We start from the raw sequence: 19,233 nt of genomic DNA on the forward strand, positions 1-19,233 counted from the left end.
GCATGTGGCTGCTACCACCTTGGTCTGGTGGAGACGGACCATCCACCCTCAGTTCTCTTCACTGTTCTCCGGAGACCTTTTACCCCAGCCCCTTTAGGAGTTTCTGAGTTGCCCAGTCACATTTCTGTGGGTGGTGTGGAAACTGGCAGCTGTCTACAGGGTCTCAGAGGAACACTCAGAACTCAGTGATAGGGCAGCACTTCTGCAGGTCTCAGGTTATGGAGAAAGTAGCGACATGTTACTCTGATAGAATTTGACAAACCTGTGGGCAGGTAACATTTGAAAATCGATTCTCTTAACTTGAAAGAGAAAAGCAAATAAATGTATATGAGCACCCATAAGGTTTGCCAAGTTCATCAATCAAACAAGTGCTTTAATTGGAAATGACTTTCTTTTTCGGTGCTGGGGGTTGCACCCAGGGTCTCATGCATGCTAAGCACACACTGCCACTGAGCTATACCCCAAGCCCAGGATGACTTTTTAATGTTAACATTTCCCTCAGATGTTCATTTAAAACTCAAACATCAGAGGGCCTGATTAATCTGAAACAATAATGGTTTGGAGAAGAATTTTAAAGGGTAAATATATAGTGTGGGCTTTTTTACAATTTGTTTATTTTTCTTGTGATATTTAATCAAAGCCCTTTGGGAAGAATTTTGACATTAAGAAGAGGAATTTCACTAAGTAACTTTCTTTAATGAAGCTGATATTCCTCTCCCTTTATCTTGCCGTGTAAGGGAAGGAAAATGAGACTCATGTGGTTCATGTGTCAGCATCAGGGTGCTATCAAACCATCCCTCCTGTTTTCTTTTCTTCAGTCTCCAGGCTCAGATCCCAAGAGTAGAGAACAGCCCACCATTCTCTTTCCCCAATTTTAGTAGAAATACAAGGCTTCATCTGCTCCCCCTTTAATTAGAGTCGAGGACTAGGTAGCCACATCTCCGTTAGGATCACAGGTTGGCTGCATCTTTTGCATTCTGTTTGCTGCAGTACCACAACTTGCATTAAGTCTTAAAAACCCACAGATAACCATTGTCTGCTAGTGAGATTGTGTATCTGTTTGGAGTCTCTGTTGTAATTAGCAGAAACCAACTTCTGTTTACTTAAGCAGAATTAAATTTATTGGAAGGATATTAGGAATTCACAGAACTGATGAGGGCAGAGCAAAGAACTAGGCCTCGAATAGGCAGAAAACAAAGCAGATCTGACCAGGCCCAGGAAACATGAACTACCTGAAAGTACTTATACTGATTGCTGTCTGGGCCAGAATGTGATGGTGCCCTGCTTCCAGGGTAGAAGCATCTTATTGCGTCCTGTGTCTAACCACAGCGTGATAAAGGGAAGGTGAGACCCAGATTACAGATTTACCAGGGCTTATCCAAATAAAGTATTCTCTAGGGAAGAATAGAATGAATTTACTGGGAAGAAGTTATGCTCCACAGCCAAAAGCAAGCAGTGGCCAGCACAGGGTGGTAGAAGGGATTAAATGACAGAAGAAAGACAATACGGTTTTCCTTTGGGAAAGAAGGATTAGAAAAGTGTGCTCACACACCTTGGCTCTGAGGTTTGTCTGTCAGCCTGTCTGTTGCTGTTCTTCTTAGCCTCACCCCGCCCTCCTTTCTCTTTTAGTTGGAACCTAGCAGGGCCATCCTGTTGGGGTGTTGACTTGCACACTCAGTGTGCCACATGTGCATGCCAGGAGGTGCTAGTGGCAAAGCAGTTCCTCTTTGATCAGTTTAGAGAGATTAGATGTAGTTAAGGCCCTTTTCCTTGCCTGCTTCAATGTTTACCCTATGGCACAGTTACTGTAGAAAATTTTACATTTTAAACATGTTTATCAGTAACCCTATGTTAACCTTTTAGACTCATATGAATAAATCAGGCTTCAGTCTGATTTTAGTTGTTTGTTAAGATGATGTATGCAGCACACATGGTTACTAAATACATTTTACTTAATGATTAAAACATTTAATATTCCTTAGGGGAATATTATTAAAGTGCCCTGACTAACCTTGCTATTGGAAAAATGGTAATGGAATTCTATACCTTAGTCTGATTTTCACTATTTAAAAGGAGAATGCAGTCTCTCAAAAAGAATTTTTAATATATGTAGGGAGGGCACATACCTTTTGCTTCTCTGTGAACATTTAACAGTTAAAATGTACCTCCTAGTTGATAGAAAACATGATTAAATGATTAAGTGTAATGTTTTATCTAATTAATTTTAAATGATTTAGTGACACTCCTATATGAGTCTCTGTCAAACCTTAAATTTCTGTAGCTCCCACAATTACTCGTTGCTAAACAACTTCAAAATTAAGTTAATCTAATGCTCAAGAAAAACACTCTGGGCATTTGAATGTCACATGGAAGCGGGTTAAAAAGCTGACCTACTGTGTTCCTCTTTCAGCATCCAGTACTTGATGAGCCAATAGCTGAAGCTGTCTGTATCATCGCAGACACAGACAAGTGGAGTGTCCAGGTGGCCACAAGTCAGAGGAAAGTGATGGACAACATGAAGCTGGGCCAGGATGTCTTGGTCTCTAGTCAGGTGTCCAGTTTACTTCAGTCTATCTTACAGCTTTACAAGCTTCACCTCCCTGCTGACTTTGTAAGTATCAGAGAAATTTAGTTAAAAATACTTTCAGCAACATTTTGATTATAAAAGCAGAAATCCAGACATTGGTTTTAATAAAATTGGAAGGTAGCATGAAGTAAAAATGGGACATGCAACACAAAACCAGCAAATGGGATGGATTTCAGTAACACTAGCCCTTCCATGAAACATCAGAGTGGCATCAACATCTTTTTAATAAGGTGTATGACAAAGTAAATAAGGTATAAGGGGAGAGATCCAGCATAAAAGGAGTCTAAAATCCTCTTTGGAGAACTCATTGCTAAGCAGCCATCCTCACAGAAGTATTAAGGGTAAAGTAGACCACAGTTCATGGAAACATGTTTTTGAAGTACTGTATACATGTAAGATGGTATCAGTTGTTCCTTTTCAAATGGGACTTTATGATCACTTTCATAACATTATTTTAAATACAAACAACAAACAGAGCCTAAGAAGTCCTCAAAAATTATCAGCAATTCACCCCTGGTCACTGGAATTAATATATACCTTTCAGTGAATGTGTGTGTGTGTGTGTGTGTGATATGTTTATAGAGATTAAAAGAGGAAATACATTTAATAGGGGAGGGAGAAATGTTTCAGAAGAAGAGAAGCCAAAGGGTGTACATCTGAGAAAAGTCTGAGTGAGCTGTCCTCGGGAAGACACTTGGCTGGAGCAGTCTGCTCTTTCCTCCCTTCTCTGCAGGGTTGCTCTCTGCAGAGTGGCTCCAAACCAAAACCTCTGTCTCCCTTCTGACCTTGGGAAATTATTCAGAGCTATTTAACAACAAAGTGGGAAGCTGAATATAATTAAATATACTGATTGCGAGGGAAGTGATCACTTTCGTGGATTCTTAAGGTCATATCTGTGGTTGTACCACATTACTCAGAAATAGGATTTTTTGTGGCTTTGAAGAAGGTGCTCTGAAATAATGATTGTTTAAAAATGGTGGCAGTGTGGCGTGGCAGAAAGACCAGAGGTCATAACTGGATTAAGTTTTCAACTTCGCTACTGATTATTTGTGAGCCAATCAATAATTCTGAGTGTCTCTGAATCTCAACTTTCTCATTTGTAAAATGAAGACAGTACAACTGAGCTTTGAGAATCCTCTGAAAATTAGGGATAGGATAATGCTTTGTTAAATTGTCAAAACACCATGCCAACATGTTGGTGAAAAGCCAGCATGCATGCATTACTAGTCAGTGCCCAGGTTAGAGTCACATCCAAGTTTTACTACTTACTTATGTGAACTCTCAAAGCCTCAGTTTCTTTTTCTGCAACTCTGGAGAAATAATAGCACCTATCTCATGTTTATGAAAATTAGATAATTCATGTAAAGTATTTGGAATAGAGTTAGATGTTATAAGACCTCAGTGAGTCACTATTATTGGCATGTCAGTTAATAACAATTAGTTTCATGGAACAGTAAAAACTGACAATACCTTTTCACTGAAATCTTTATTTGGGATTTAAACTAAAGCATACTATTGTAGGATGTCTGTCTTAGGGTAATATGAGAAGCACTTATGGGTTATTGTGATCTTATTTTCTGTTCTACATTTGTAGGCAGGTTTTCTTCTACAAGCAGGTTGAGTTGTGCTAACTTAGAGACTGATGTCTCCATTTTTGTAAGGGAAAAATTATATGTTAGAATCCATAGTTTTACTGCTATAAGTATTACCAAACTTTTATATTTCATCTATGATACATAGTTCTTGTTACATATGACATTTTGCTTATCAAACCAACAAATTATATATCTGATTCTTTTGACTTCATTTGGATGGAAGAATGTTTAAACATGTAATAATAAGAATGATTTATTTAACCTGATAAACCAATGTCAAAAAAATTTCATCTGCAGTTTAAAATTCTCTTTATATATCATTTAAATGAAACATAAATGATTAGGGCCTTTAGTACCAAAGGATAAAATAGGTATTTAAAATTTTAGAAGTTTGGAATTCAAGAAGTCTATCTCAGAAATAAAATCCCATAGAGAGAATTTTTTTAAAACATCATAGTTCTATTTGATAATCAAGCCTTTTTGAAAAACTTTCTGTATGTTTTGATTTCATATTTGGTATAAATTCCTAAGACCAGAATTCTGTTTATTTCCATGTTGTATCATATCCTTTTCATGCAGTCTGTGAAAACACTATAAATTAACTGTTTTAAAACAAAGGATTTGCCAAGCCCAGTGCACATGCCTAGAATACCAGCTACATAGGGAGGTTGAGGCAAGAGGATCACATGTTGGAAGCCAGCCTCAGCAATTTAGACCCTGTCTCAATAAAAAATCAAAGGGGCTAGGGATGTGGCTCAGTAAAGAACCCCTGGGGTTCAGTCCCCAGCACACAGAACACACAACACACATGCACATAAAAACCCAAAGGATTCAATATAATATGAATGGTCTTTTTTATATTTTGGAATAGTCCTTTTGAAATCTTTGTATTTCTACTCCATAAGGAACTAAAACTTAACTGGAGGCCACTTCACTCTTCACTGGGGAAAACATTTCCATGAGAATTGGTGGAATCCCCTTGCTTTGATATCACTTAGCCACTTAGTAGTTGTGTTGTGTTCCTTCCATCCCACACAGTGTAGCCAAGGCAATGAGAAGCTGAAAAGGTAGAATCTCTAACAGATACTTTTTAGTGCCACTGATCAGCCCAGATGGTCAAGATCACAGTTTTTAAATGCATCTGTTAATCTTTTTACCTTGAAAATAACAGCCCTAATGGTCTAGAAGAAAAGTATGTATAATGGAATTGCCCTTGCCAAAGCCATCAGATGTCTTACTGAAGGTGCTGGGGTGGCCGTGCCTGCCAAGTACAAAAGTACTTGCCTCTGGTGAAAGGCACAGATGGTTGGTGTTCTCTAAAAACTGAAGCTGGACACAGTTCCAAGGGTAAAAATGTCCTGAAAATAATTGCCTTTTCTTTATTGTCATTAAGAAGACCTAGTTAAAGACACTTTCAAAAGCAAAACAGAAAGTTTGAAATGACCTTTTTCCAGTCGTTCTACTTCTGGGAATGTATTAGGTTCAGATAATCTGGGATACAGAAGAAAACAAGCGAAGATGTTCTTCACAAAATGACTTATAAGAAAAATGCAAATTGCTATGTGGTGCAGTAACTAATGACAAATTCACATTTTAAGGAATTTTTAGCCATAAAAATTACATCAGTAAGGAATTCTTTAACATTTTCAACTATGTAGAAATGCTTTTTTGAAAAAAAAAAACGCTAGAATAATACATGAAAATCTTGTCATTTAACAAAAACCGATTCATATACATATTAGTGATGGGACTTGTAGTTTTTTTAAGTATATTTGAAAAGGTGTGAGATTACAGCGATATACTTAGAAACGAATTAAGAAATCAGCTGTCACTTGAGTTCCAGCCCTCATTGTGAATACAATTGACTCCACAGTGCATCATGCATCTCGAGGACAGACTGCAGGAGATGTACCTTAAAAGCAAAATGCTGTCTGAGTATCTTCGGGGACACACACGAGTCCACGTGAAGGAATTAGGTGTTGTGCTGGGGTGAGTCCTGTGAAGTGCTACCTCTTCTTCCTGGGACCGCTGACCTTTGCCCTCATGTTGTGTCCTCTGACCTGTTCAGCCTGTACCCCAAAGCCTTCAGGCCCACGTTCCCTCAGACACTTGCCTCTCAGCTCCCTGAAGAACAGCATGTTGTTTGTATCTCGATATCCAGTTTCACACCTGGAAACCATTGTGGAGTTTTGGGCTGGTGGTACTTTTTTGTCAGTCTCCTCCCTGATTGTTTTACCCTTGAAAGGAAACACTTAATCCCACTCTGTCCATTTCTAGTAAGCAAGTCAATAAGATGCCAAAGTCAAAACTGTCAAATGTGCCGTGGCAGCTCCTGTTTACGTATCACTTCCTGGAGTCGCAGGTGCCTCCCACTGGGTGGCAGGGAGAGGCCCTTCTGGATTTCCAGGTGCTGTCTACATGTCCCCAACAACTGTCTCTTTCTCCCTTATTGTGAGCCTACTGAAAAGGAGACTTGTCTTACCTTAATTACCAATAATACATGTCATCTTCCAGAGGGTATTTACCATGACTTCTCTAGGAGAAATTCTGACTTGAGTTTTTCTGCTTCCTGTATCAACAGAGAACTAACAAAGAAGGCATTGTGTCTATGGGAAATTGTTCTCTTTATCCATGGTGAAGATATTCCCTATCTTGGAATAAGAAAATACTGTGTTTATAATACCAACCTTTAAATTCTCTTTTAAACCTGCTAAGCAAGTATTATTTTAAAAGTCTGGCCTTTGCATTCTTGTCAGACTTTTCATCTCTCACACCCAGGATGTGACTGGCTGTTTTCTTTGGCTCTTAGCATTTTCTTGTCATACATTTTTCTTACATACCTCATTTAAAAATATTTTCCCCTTTTGAGTCGGTCACTCTTGCAGTTACTTCATAGTCTCTCTCTGTTTTTTTCTTTCCGTTAGTATTTGTTTATCTCTCCTAACCAGACTCATACTGTAGTCTGCCTCATAAGATTTTCTATTGCTAGACGTGGTCCTTAATTTCTAGGACCTTTCCCTGTTTCCTGACTCTGACAGGCATCTATCAACACTGCAGAACAGTGAGAGTGTTTTCCCCTCAGCATCTATCTGTAGGTCTCGTTGTGTTCATCCCTTCTCTTTATCCCCTTCCGAACCATGGCCAGGGCCAGCAGCACTGAGAGTAGTAGAAAACAGGGGGTCCGTCTGAATGAGATCTGTACGTAGCATTACTGGAGAAGGAATAGAAAACTCCACAAAGTAATGCCAGCTTCTGTTCTTGTATTTGTAACTTGTGGAATTCAAGGGAAAGAATTAGGACATGTTCCACAGGCTGAAACAGGCCAGTTTTTGTTTTTGTTGTTGTTTTTGTTTTTGTTTTTTCTCCACAACAACTGGTAGCATTTAGCCAGTGTCCATTCTAGGTCTGTCTCTCCTTTGAGAGGCAGCCAGAGCTCTGTCTGTCTGAAACTGATGCTTCTTACTAGTGTCACTTTGCTCTCAGTGTCATGGCTCAGGAGTTGAGGAGGATCTAAGTTGTATGACCTTGAACAGATCCCCAGGGTTTCTGAAGACATCAAGTGCCATCATCATTTTCCTAAGACTAACTTGAACCTAGGTACCAAATCACTATGCCTTGGGAAATCAGACGGTGGGGGGAAACCTTGACGTTGGGTGTAACAGAGTCACATAGGGCACACAGAGCAGAAGACGTGAAGTAAATGGAGCCAGTGACCCTGGAGGATCAGCCTCAGGTCCCACGTTCAGGCAGCACAGCTCCAGCACCTCCTTCCCTTTGCCCCCACCCTGCAGTGTGCCCTGGGAGAGCTTGCGACCTTTACATCTGTTTTACTTTTTCATTTGTTTTCAGTGATAATCTAGCAAGCTTGAACCCTAGAAATAATAAAAATCATGCTATTTTTAAGTATGATTCCTTTCTGTTTTCAAACTCAGGATTGAATCCAACGACCTGCCGCTGCTGACTGCTGTTGCCAGTACTCATTCCCCTTATGTGGCTCAAATACTCCTATAAGCCGAAGCTCAGGACAGTTCTTCCCTGGAAGAAGAAAAACAAATTCTCATCTGAAGGAGAGAGGAATAAGCTCTCTGTGACATCAAAAGCATGAGAAGAGCAAACAGTCATTCCACCGTTTGTTTTGCATCGTTGCTTTCGAGTGGATGCTTCATTGGAAGAGAAGACTTAGGTTTACTCTAAACACTGGCATTTGTGATTTTCAGGAACACTTTAGGCCTTTGTTACCCATGAATCAATCAGGGGAGAGAGTGGCCTTCCTGGTGGGAGAAAACTTAAGCACTACATTGAACACGCAGCATTTGTTACTGATCACCTTTTGCTGTCAGGCAGGATAATGATGGGTGACTTTGGAGCAGGTAGGTAAACAGTGTATGTAACATTCCAGTAGCAAATGTTTCAGAGTTTAAGCACCACAAACTGCAGAGAGCAGAATGTGCTAGGCTCAGAAGAGTCAAAACAAGGACTCTGAATTCCAGGTCAGAGTTTGCTTTTTAGAAAAGAAAAGGTGAAATGAAGACAGCCATTTGTGGCTATAGCAGCTCTTTGCCATAAGATGTGAAAGAAAATTGCCTATTGGGAAGAGAGAGAGTGCTTTGGGGACCCTCTGTTCTCATTTCTCCTCAGAGTTTACCTTGTTTTGATACAGCCACAGGTAGGTCAGAGATGGATTGCTGGTGCAATACACCCAAGAGTCAATGTAGCATCCTGATCCCATCAAGATGTAGTTTGTAGCAGCAAAGCATAGTCTGATGCCATATGTTTTATCATTATACTTTGGAGTTCTCAGCAGCCTTTTTAAGAGAGGCCATTTACCAAAGTTATTTCTATAAGCTCAAGAGTGTTTCTGTTAGCGAATTCTTCCAGCCAGAGCCACTTTGTTCCTAGAATAGTTAATACAAATGACTATTTATACTTTAAAAGACACTGCTGTCCCAGTGGGAATTGAAACCCGCAGTAATTCAGGATGGCCAGTGAAAGCAATTAGTTTCAACATGAAGAAAAAATCCATACACAGCCTAAATTTTTACATTATCATCTCTGCACCTTTAAATCCCTATATCTTTTTCAAAACATCTTTCCAAAAATCAACTTGACCATCGTATAAAACATACCAAAGTGAAGAATTATTAGTCCAATTCACTTTAAAAAAAAGAAAACTTCAATTTTCTGTTAATATTAAAGAAACTTAGTTTACTAACCATGAAACAGACTTAAGTCCTGACATGTAGGATAAAATAAAACACTTCAACAATTTTAAACATGATGGTTAAAAGACAGGAGCTAATGTAGTAAGGCAAAGCATTGTTAGCATTTCAGTCCTTTCCATGAATCTAAGAGTATGAGGTGACCTCTTTTTTATGGGTTGGAATTAGTTCATATTTTATATTTGATAAAATCCTGACTCTATCCATAAAGTGACATAGGTTTGTCTCTCGTTGTCTGTCATTATTTGTTTGAGAGTATACAGCTATACCAATGGAGGTAAATGGCTGTACTATTTATTTCTTAGGAATGGGTCAGAACTGCTACCTTCCTCTTTCTCCTTTGTGCTGTGAAAGTAGATGGGTGCTTCAAGGTTCTGGAGATCTTTAATTTGCATTTTATGTCTTGGTTTCACAAAATTGAAGTTTTCCATTTCCTTTGCCTAACATTTGAGTTTGGTGTTTTCAGTTCTCTGGTTCTGTGACATCAGTGTTTCTGTGATGTTACAGAAGGAAAATGAACCCCACCTGTGGCTCAGCCCACTCAGCATTTGCTTTACCTTGCATGTGAATAAATTGTCAAAACTGTCATTACAGCTCTTCCATCTGCACCAGCTTCAAGCATTCCCCTCGTCTCTGGTTCCCTTTTCCTTGTTTACGTGTTGTGGGCACCTTGCCTCAGTCACCACCTTCCAGGGTTTCATAGAAAATAACCTGATTCAAAATCATTCAGTTCTAATGTGGGCATAGCGGCATGTTGAAAATCAGATGCTTACAGGGAAAATTGAGCTTTAAATGACTGATTCTCATTTCCATACATAAAAAATTTAGCCCAGCCCCTTAAAGCCTGAGGAAATTTAATTTGCCTCTTGATCTAATGTCCCAAAACTCACTCTTGGAAAAAGGCCTATTGGGAAGCTACAAGTGGGTCACAGGTGGGGGTCGTCTCAGTGACACTCAGGATTCCTGTCAGAGCCGAATCCTCATGTCTATCACCTACAAAAACACACCAAGAATGTTGCTGCTCTTTTTTTAAGCCTCCTTTAAATATTTAACATTCAACCTCTTCCTAGAAGCGATAAAGGAAAAAAATCTCATGGAATTGTGTTGAGAGACAACCGCTTGCACGTCACAAACCACCCAGTGACTTCATTTTGTCTCAGCTGAACAGTGAGAGGGATCCCACCTGCTCCCATGCCCACCTCAAAAAATAAAAAAAATAAAAAAATAAAAAAAATAAAAAATAAAGAAATCTACCTCAGTTGACAGGATTCCACCTTTAGGGTTTCTTCAACTTTTAAGTCTTACCTGTTGAGTGTGACTTTTGTAGCATCTTGCTTTTCCAAGCAAGCTAGTGAGGCATGACAGAGCAGAAGTATGTAAATGTTACTGTGATGGACCTCTTTCTAGCATGTTGCAGTTTTATTTTTAAAATAAATTGATAAGTGATATGAATGTAAAGGTAATTGTGTATGTTTTAAACATGACAATGAAAATTTGAAATGTAGCTTCCATACTTGTGCATAATTCCAAAGTATTTTATTTTTATCAGTGTTAAATAGCTTTTTGTACAGGCTTCAATCCATTTTCTGAAGTGTGCTGTTTTTTAATGAAAGTAACTATAATCTTTTCACATCCCATGGAACTGCCGTTTACACATTGCAACTTTTTAAACTGACCATATTTTTCAAAATTAACTTTTTTGGAGGGAGGACATTTCCCCCTTGCTAAATGATACTAAACTGTTGTTTGGGCTCTTATAATTAGGTCCTCAGATTTTATAAAAATTTAGTCTGTAGCTTTTTAGGTTCTTCACTAGAGTTGGTTGTATATAAAGAATATAAAGTGACCCCTAAATTCTTTTAAATGTCTGGGTTTTTCCACTAATATGTACTTTGGGGAGCATTTCATTCTTGCATACTTTCACCATTAAATTGAAAAAGTCTTTAACTTCTTTTAGTTAATGTGAACCATTTGTTTTGTTTTGTTTAATTCTGCTTGGGGGAATATTTTAATATAATTTCTCTAAATCAAACATCCCCTCTGAATGTTAACTTTTAAATGTCAAAATTTGATGAACCATATATCTAGGAAGTGAGATTGCAATATCCTTAAATTTGAGGCAGATAAAAGAAGGTGAAAATTCCGGGAATTGCTATTGAAACTCCATTAAGAGAAATTGTTAGGACTTTATAATTTTGATGAGCTGAATAGATACCAATGTCAATGTTTGGAAATTTTTTCTTAAAACTTGTTCATGTATTATTTTGATCAGTTTTTCTGTGGCATTTGGTGCAATAAACCTTTTGAATTTATCTTGAACATTTACTGGTACTGCATGTGATTTGTTAAATTTAATTATATATAGAGTCTCATTTATTACAAACAAGTTCATTATATTCGTCAATGATTTTTCAACAGGTGTGTTTTGGAAATGGGATGTTTTGGTTAGCAGACAGATGAGGGATACTGGCATGGCAAGTAGGGAAGGCAAAATGTCCTACAAAATGTGAGATAGCCCCAGGACCAGTGGACCTTCAGACATCCTGCTAGACATTCATGTGGGTAAAAACCCTTCTAAAAATAATCTTGGCTGAAAATTGAGTTCTGCTTTACATGAAGCACAATGTGTTTTATACATGATTTTACTATGTACAGAATGTTACTTTTTAGACAGTACATCTAGGGGATTGCATTTATGTGTTATAAATTGTTTAAGTTATATTTTCTGAATTTTATTTTGGGATAATAAGGGAGCATTAGAAAATATTTACTAGGAAAAGGGATGAGTTACCTTGATAATATCTCAAGAAAAAATATGACATTAAATATAACTTCTGTACCAAAGAATAGCATACTTTGTTAGATTACCTTAAAGAATGTAGGGAGAAGTTGTATTAGGTATTTCAAAATTCTTTTTGATTGAAAATTTCAAGTGTTTTTCATGTTCCCTGAAGCAGTCTTTTAAAGCATGCCATCGATAAAGGACTTAAATATACATGTGTACCCCATGTCACATTTTGGTTCCCTGGTGCCTATAGATTGGCACTATGAGGGTGGATTTTATGTGTCAACTGGGCTTGGCCACAGGACTCAGCTATTTGGTCAAAGGCCAGTCTGGGTGTTACTAAGGAAGATATTATTTAAGATGAAATTTAAATCAGCAAACTTTGAATAAAGAAGATTACCCTCTTCAATTGAAAAATTTAGGCAAGAAAAAAGAGATGCCCCCAAGAAGAGGTAATTCTGCCCCAAGACAGCCTCAGATCCAAATTGCAATGTCACCTCTTCCCTATGTCTCCAACCTGCTGGCTTTCCCTGCAGAGTTTGGATTTTCCAACTCCCACAATCATGTGAACCAGTTCCTTACAAAACACCTTTCTCCCTTGCTCTCTAAATACAGACACACCTGCATCTTATTCGTTCCCTGGAGATCCCTGACCAAGGTATGGAAGAGATCAGTCCAGTAACACTTAGAATGACCTAGTATGGAATTGGGTAGGATCAGAACAGTCCTTCCAAGTTATAGGAAGTAGACTTCCAAACAAAGAGTTTTCACATGGTAAACAGTACTATTATCCCTTTTACAAGTCATACAATCTGAATATGTGATGCAGATAAAAGTTGAAAAACAAAAATAAAAGAAACAACCCTTCGAGTTGGAGTTATAGTTGTTTTTTTTTTCATCCTTGTGACCAAAAGAGCTGACAAGAACAACATAGAGGAAAAGTTTATTTTGGCTCACAATTTCAGAGGTTCAATGCAGAGATGACCAACTCCATAGCTCTGGGCCTGAGGTGAGGCAGAACATTATGGCAGAAGTATGTAGCAGCAGGAAACAGCTCAGGACATGACAACCAGGAAGCAGAAAAAGCCTTGCCAGGGACAAACTATAACCCCAAAGACACACCCCCAGTGATGTACTTCCTCCTGCCTCATTCCATCCACCTTCAATTACCACCTAATCTGTATCAGTGGATTAATCCATTGATCAGATTAAAACTCTCATAATCCAATCAATGCACCTTTGAATATTCTTGCATTGTCTCACATGAGCTTTTGTGTGAGACATATCTAAACCATGACAGATGGAAAGGAAAGAGGTAACATTAAAAGTGCAAGAAAAAAGTTGCCTTCCTATAAAGTTTCATCCCTACGGTTGTGTGTGAATTCCTACAGTTGTGCATCTCCCTCTGTTTGGGGAACTTGGAACTCAGTCATCTCTCCCTCATCTTTAGGTTCTCAATCTGCTAGCTTTTTCTACTGAAAGTGTTTAAAAAATAATTAAAAAACAAAGTGTCACCTATAGTAAGCCCTGGTCTATATCTGGTTTCTCTCCTTTGACAGCTAGGGATTTTCTGGAGAAGTCTACTTGGCTTCCACTCCTTTTCCTCCCATTCATTCTCGGCCTCTGCCACTCTCACTGAGGACTGAGGCCCAGCCTCCACCTCCTTCCTTCCCATGGAAGCTGAGTTTTCCCAGTCAGCATAGAGTGCACTTGAACTGACTTTACATCTCAAATGCATCACCTTTTCTCTGCTCTCTGCCTTACTTCAGCCCTTCCTTGTTTGTCCATTGAGTTCCTGAAATGCCCTCTGACCTCACCTCTTTTTCATATCCAGTGGCTCCTGATCATTCCTCTTCCAGGATGATGTGTACGGCTTTCTAAAATGAAAATTCACCCATCCCTCCTCTGTTTAAATATCAGCTCCCATAAAACCCAAGTTCCTTTGTCATGTACTCTCCAATGACCCAGCTGGTATGTCTTCTGCGGCCTCATCACCAGATGTTTTACACTCTTTACTTTTTTTTTAAGAGATGGGGTCCAATATTGCCCAGGCTGATCCCAAACTCCTGGATTCAAGCAATCCTGCCTCATCCTCCAGGGCAGCTGGGACTACGAGTGTGTGCCCCATGCCTGGCATCTTTGTAGTCCATTATCCAGCCCTATTGAACCACATATACTCCCCCAAAAGTACTGTTATCAGTACCTTTGCCCTAAAAATCTATTCTTCCTACTCTCTCCTCATCAATTCCCTCCTGTTCCTAGCTCAAAATTCAATTTGTTGTCAGATTTTCTGGCACCTTGCCACTCAAGATCCCCAGACTAGCATCAACTACATTACCTGGAAGCTTTTTTTTTTTTTTTTTTTTTGGCACTAGGGCTTGAACCCAGGGACACTTAACCACTGGGCCACATCCCCAGGCCTATTTGTCCATTCATTCATTCATTCATTCATTCATTCATTCGAGACATGGTTTCCCTAGTCGCTTAGAGCCTTGCTAAGTTGCTAAGGCTAGCTTTGAATTTATAATCCTCCTGCCTCAGCCTCCCAAGCTTACATAGTTATGTGCCACTGTGCCCAGCAAGATTATTAAACTCACACTGGGTGAGTGAATGAAGGAAGAATATCATTCATTAATATTGATGTTCATGTATTGCAATCAAGGGGGGAAGTATGAATATTTGCAGGCAATGAAATGAAATATAAATGACTGATGTTGAAAGTGTCATATGCCCCCAAATCTTACATTTAGTTAGCTATTACTAATTTGGAGAAAAAAATTAACAAAAATCAAAAAGGGAAAATAAATGAATAGAACTTGAGACACATTTTGTAATTTTAAAAAGATATTGGCAAGATATGCAATTTTAGAAATTTGTCCAATTGAATTCCAAAAATATCTGTAAGAGCATTTGTGGTAAATGTGTACAAGAATGATACATACTGTTAAATATTATCAACTGTACTTTTTTAGAAAGATAATTAAGTTCTAAACTCCAATTTTTAAGTAAAAAAAAAAAAAGTATGAATATAAAACATCACCATTGTCATCCATCTCTATAAAGGATGAAAGCATGGGCTACTGTGTAGAGGTTCATGCTTTTAAATTTCCCTCCATGGCCTCCTAAGATAAAAGTTTTACTTCTTTCAATGTGTACTTCTCACTCCTGCAGAGGAAAAATGGAAAATGTACGAGTATCTCAGGTAAGAGTGCTAATGGCCACCACTCCTGATGGTCAAAGGGTGAGGCACCTTGTTGGAGGTTTTCCACGTGTGGTATTCATTATTTGCTTTTGAATACATGGGAATACTTGCTTCAAGTTATTTTCCCAGGAGGAGAGAATTTATGCTGAGGGGGGCTGGTGAGTACTTATTTAATACGCACAACTCTTTGGGGGGGTCCAAAAAGTGGACTTGGAAGACAGTTTTTCATGTATGTCTGGAAATTTAGGAGAAAGCCTAGGTGACAAAGATTATTTCAAATGACAGTATTCTGTTTGTGGAAAGGAAGAGGTGTGACCAAGTGATCAACTACCTTCACCAATGTTGAGTTAAACCCACATCTGGTGCATCTGGATAGGAGGCACTGAGAATGATGCTCCATGGATCTGGGATTCCTGTCAAAACCACACAACCGTTTGACTGGCTATCCCATTTAAAATCAGCATACTACAGTGACGCAACCACATCAATGTTTATAGCAGCTCAATGCACAATGGCTAGACTGTGGAACCAACCTAGAGGCCCTTTAAGAGCTGAATGGATAAAGAAACTGTGGTATATATACACAATGGAATATTATTCAGCCATAAGGAAGAATAAAATTATGGCATTTGTAGGTAAATGGATGGAATTGGAGAATATCATGCTAAGTGAAATAAACCAATCTCAAAAAACCAAAAGCTGAATGATTTCTATGATAAATGGATGATGATACATAACAGGGGTGGGGAAGGAGTAAGGGAAGAATGGAGGAAGGATAAATTGTGTAGAGAGAAATGAGGGGTGGGAAGGGGGCAAGGGGAAGGAAAGATAATAGAATGAGACAAACATCATTCCCCTAAGTACATGTATGAGAACACAAATGGTGTGACTCCATGTACAACCAGAGAAATGAAAGTTGTACCCCATTTGTGTACAATGAATCAAAAAATATTAAAAAAACACAACCTGAATCCACTCATGAGGAGACATCAGACAAACCTCTATTGAAAAAAAAAAATTACAGAACTAGCATGTAGTCTTCAAAAATGGGGGTGTAGTAAAAGATAAGGCTGAGAAACTTCCAAATTGAGGAAGACTAAAGGGATGATAATTAAATATAATACATGACCCTAGCATGAATCCTGGATCAGGGAAAAATATAAGGTCAATTAATAAAAGAATCTCATATCTGCAATTAGCCCTGAAGTGTGTGTGTGTGTGTGTGTGTGTGTGTGTGTGTGTGTGTAGAGAGAGGTGTAGGAGGGAGGTAGTAGATTAAAGCAAATAAAATTAAGAACTGTAGGTCTGAGTGAAAAGTGTAAGAGGAATTCTTGCAATGTCCTCAGTAAATTTGAAATTTTAAAATAAGTCTTTTAAACATTTTTTTTTTTTTTTTTTGCAGGTGGTAGGGGCAGTATTGGGTACTGCTGAATCCAGGGAAACTTCACAACTGAGTTACATCTCTATCCCTTTTTATTTTATTTAGAGACAGAGTCTTTCTAAACTTCCCAGGCTGGCCTCCACTTGAAATAATCCTGCTTCAGCTTCCCAAATTGCTGGAATTACAGGCCTATAAACTGTGATAGCCTAGTCCTGCTCAAAAATGATAGAAAGTAACTAACCCAAGCCTCCTTCCTCCACACATATCCCAATAAATCATCTCATGAGACCCATCCCAGAATTCAGACCACAGAGAAATGTTAGTGACTAGACAGCTCCCCTTTTCCATAAAACTGTCCCTGGGGTCAGGACCTACCCACGGAGGACCAATACAGCTCCCTGGCAGAATTTTTCTAACAGACATAATTAATTGCTAAGGAATCAGATCTCAGATGACACAGGGTAAGTAATATTCTAGTGAGTTGACAAGATTCTTCAATGGAGCAAGACAACTCTTCTTGTAGGGAACAGGTCTAATGGACTTGATCTATCTCCTTTTTTATGATGGAAATTTGCTGTCAAACTATTTAAATGACTACAAAGGGCATTGTGCTATTGGATTAGGCAGAAAACTAAATTAGTAAAGTGATCTGTAAATAGACCTCAGGAAATCATTTTTGAATATATACTTACCCATTCTTTTTTTTTTTCTAAGACATTATTTACTCAATTCTCACATTAACACTACAAAATTTTCAGAACAATAACCAAATATCCCTATCTTTAAAAAAAATTGAAGGAAATTATGGACTTCCCAAGATTCCCTAGATTGCAAAGGGGAAAAAAACTCATATTTTGAACTGGTATATTCTTCATATACTAACCAATGTGTGAAGGTTTTAAAGGGAATTACAGATTTACATTGATTTTAAAGACTCTTTTCTCAGCCTTTGGAAACCAAAGGGATGGTCATTCTCTCCAGATTAAACCAGGCAATTAATAAACCATTCTAAGGACTGACCTACAAAACTGCTTGTTTTCCTTAGCTGTAAAATGGGAATAATATCCACCTACCCACTGAATGGATGTTTCTGTGGAAATCCAATATAGATCACAACATGATTTGACGAAACTAAAAGGAGCTATAAAACTGTTAGTATTATTACTAAGCACTCTCCTTCATATTTTAAATCAGGCTGAATTTTTTCTATGATGATTCAGAAAAACAATAGGTCATACCGCTTCCGTTTTTGTTAGCTTCGGCAGCTTGGAAGGTTTGGAAGCTCTTGGTGATGGTGATTTACTCTGCCTAACGAGGACAGCCCATTTGGAATTCCTCTGAGTGGTGTCTTCGTAATCACTCATGTTCCAGGCCATAAAACCACGACCGTGTCTTCCTTGCTTATCCAAGATAAAAGGCTTCGGTTGCCTGAAATAGGAACAAACTGGTTGGTTCTCTGACAGAAAAGATCTAGAACCAAGGCCATGAGTTTTCAGAGAGTTGAGATTTGTGTTTCTTTGGTGACTTGAGGTGATTTCCAGCCAAGTGACTTGGGAAAGCTGAGGGCCTGACCAATCAGCAGGCATTCTGAGAAGTTTCCAGACCCTTCCCCACTCTGAATCACCAGACAGTCAGTTACTGGAGATGCCCAGAACCGCCCCCAGATGGACACTTTAAGAAAACCTTGATGTATCACGATTTCCTCTCATGTCCTTTCAGAGCCAAGCATGAAAGATGCTGTGAAGTTGCAGGTGGCACGTTAAGGCTGGCACCTCATGAGACCTTGAGTTCTGAAGGTCATGGCCTGCCCATTTGAAGTCCCATGGGCATCTAAGAGAATACCAGCTTTGTGATTTCAAACTCTGGCTTTTGACAGTATTTTAGAGGAAAGTTCTGTGCTTCATTCTCTTTCTGCAGTGAGATCCTTGGCTAGGTTCCAAACACCTTAAATTAGAGCATTACCTCAGCCCTACCTTCCCATACCTTCCCAACTCTAGGAAACAGACAGAAAAAGAACTGTACAGGTAAGGACTTGCCATCTCACTCAGAAGACTTGAGAATATCTCTTGGAACTTCTCCCCATCATTCCTTGACCTAGGCTGCCAGAGCCTTTTGGTGACCACAAAATTCCAGAATCTCAGTTTCATGGGTTCCCAAGTCAGCTTTCTGTTACTGTAACAAATACCTGAGATAATTCACTTATATAAAGAAAAAAAGTTTTGTTTTTTAGTTCCTGGCTTCAGAGATTCCTGGCCATAATTGGTTGGGTCTGCTGTTTTTAGGCCTGTGATCATGGTGGGGGAGAGTTTGGTCTAAAAAGTCACTTTTATCATGACTGGAAAGTGAGAGAGAGCAAGAGGGAAAGGATGGGGTCCCACAGTCCTCTTCAAGGACCTCCCCTCCCCCAATTACCAGAAGACCTCACCTCTACCTCTGAAAGTTTCCATCGCCTCCCAAGGGCACA

At 38.8% G+C, this 19,233-nt stretch overlaps 2 protein-coding genes across 7 annotated transcripts in view; one reads left to right on the plus strand and one right to left on the minus strand.

Annotated features, from left to right (window-relative positions):
- Fnip2 (folliculin interacting protein 2) overlaps window positions 1-11,720 on the plus strand; it is a 115,346-nt gene extending 103,626 nt beyond the window's left edge. For all 6 annotated transcript variants that reach the window (XM_047566167.1, XM_047566170.1, XM_047566169.1 and 3 more), the window contains 3 exons: window positions 2,411-2,611; window positions 6,056-6,171; window positions 8,115-11,720. In XM_047566167.1, coding sequence (XP_047422123.1) covers window positions 2,411-2,611; window positions 6,056-6,171; window positions 8,115-8,193 — 396 coding nt within the window. In that variant the 3' untranslated portion in view covers window positions 8,194-11,720. The remainder of the gene's footprint in view (window positions 1-2,410; window positions 2,612-6,055; window positions 6,172-8,114) is intronic.
- Window positions 11,721-18,001: 6,281 nt separating this feature from the next.
- Window positions 18,002-19,233, minus strand: part of C10H4orf45 (chromosome 10 C4orf45 homolog) — a 92,138-nt gene continuing 90,906 nt past the window's right edge. The window contains exon 4 of the mRNA XM_047565989.1: window positions 18,002-18,197. Within this exon, the coding sequence (XP_047421945.1) occupies window positions 18,002-18,197 (196 nt within the window). The remainder of the gene's footprint in view (window positions 18,198-19,233) is intronic.

The sequence above is a fragment of the Sciurus carolinensis genome, chromosome 10, assembly GCF_902686445.1.
Source record: "Sciurus carolinensis chromosome 10, mSciCar1.2, whole genome shotgun sequence".
In the NCBI taxonomy this organism is placed as follows: Eukaryota; Metazoa; Chordata; class Mammalia; order Rodentia; family Sciuridae; genus Sciurus; species Sciurus carolinensis.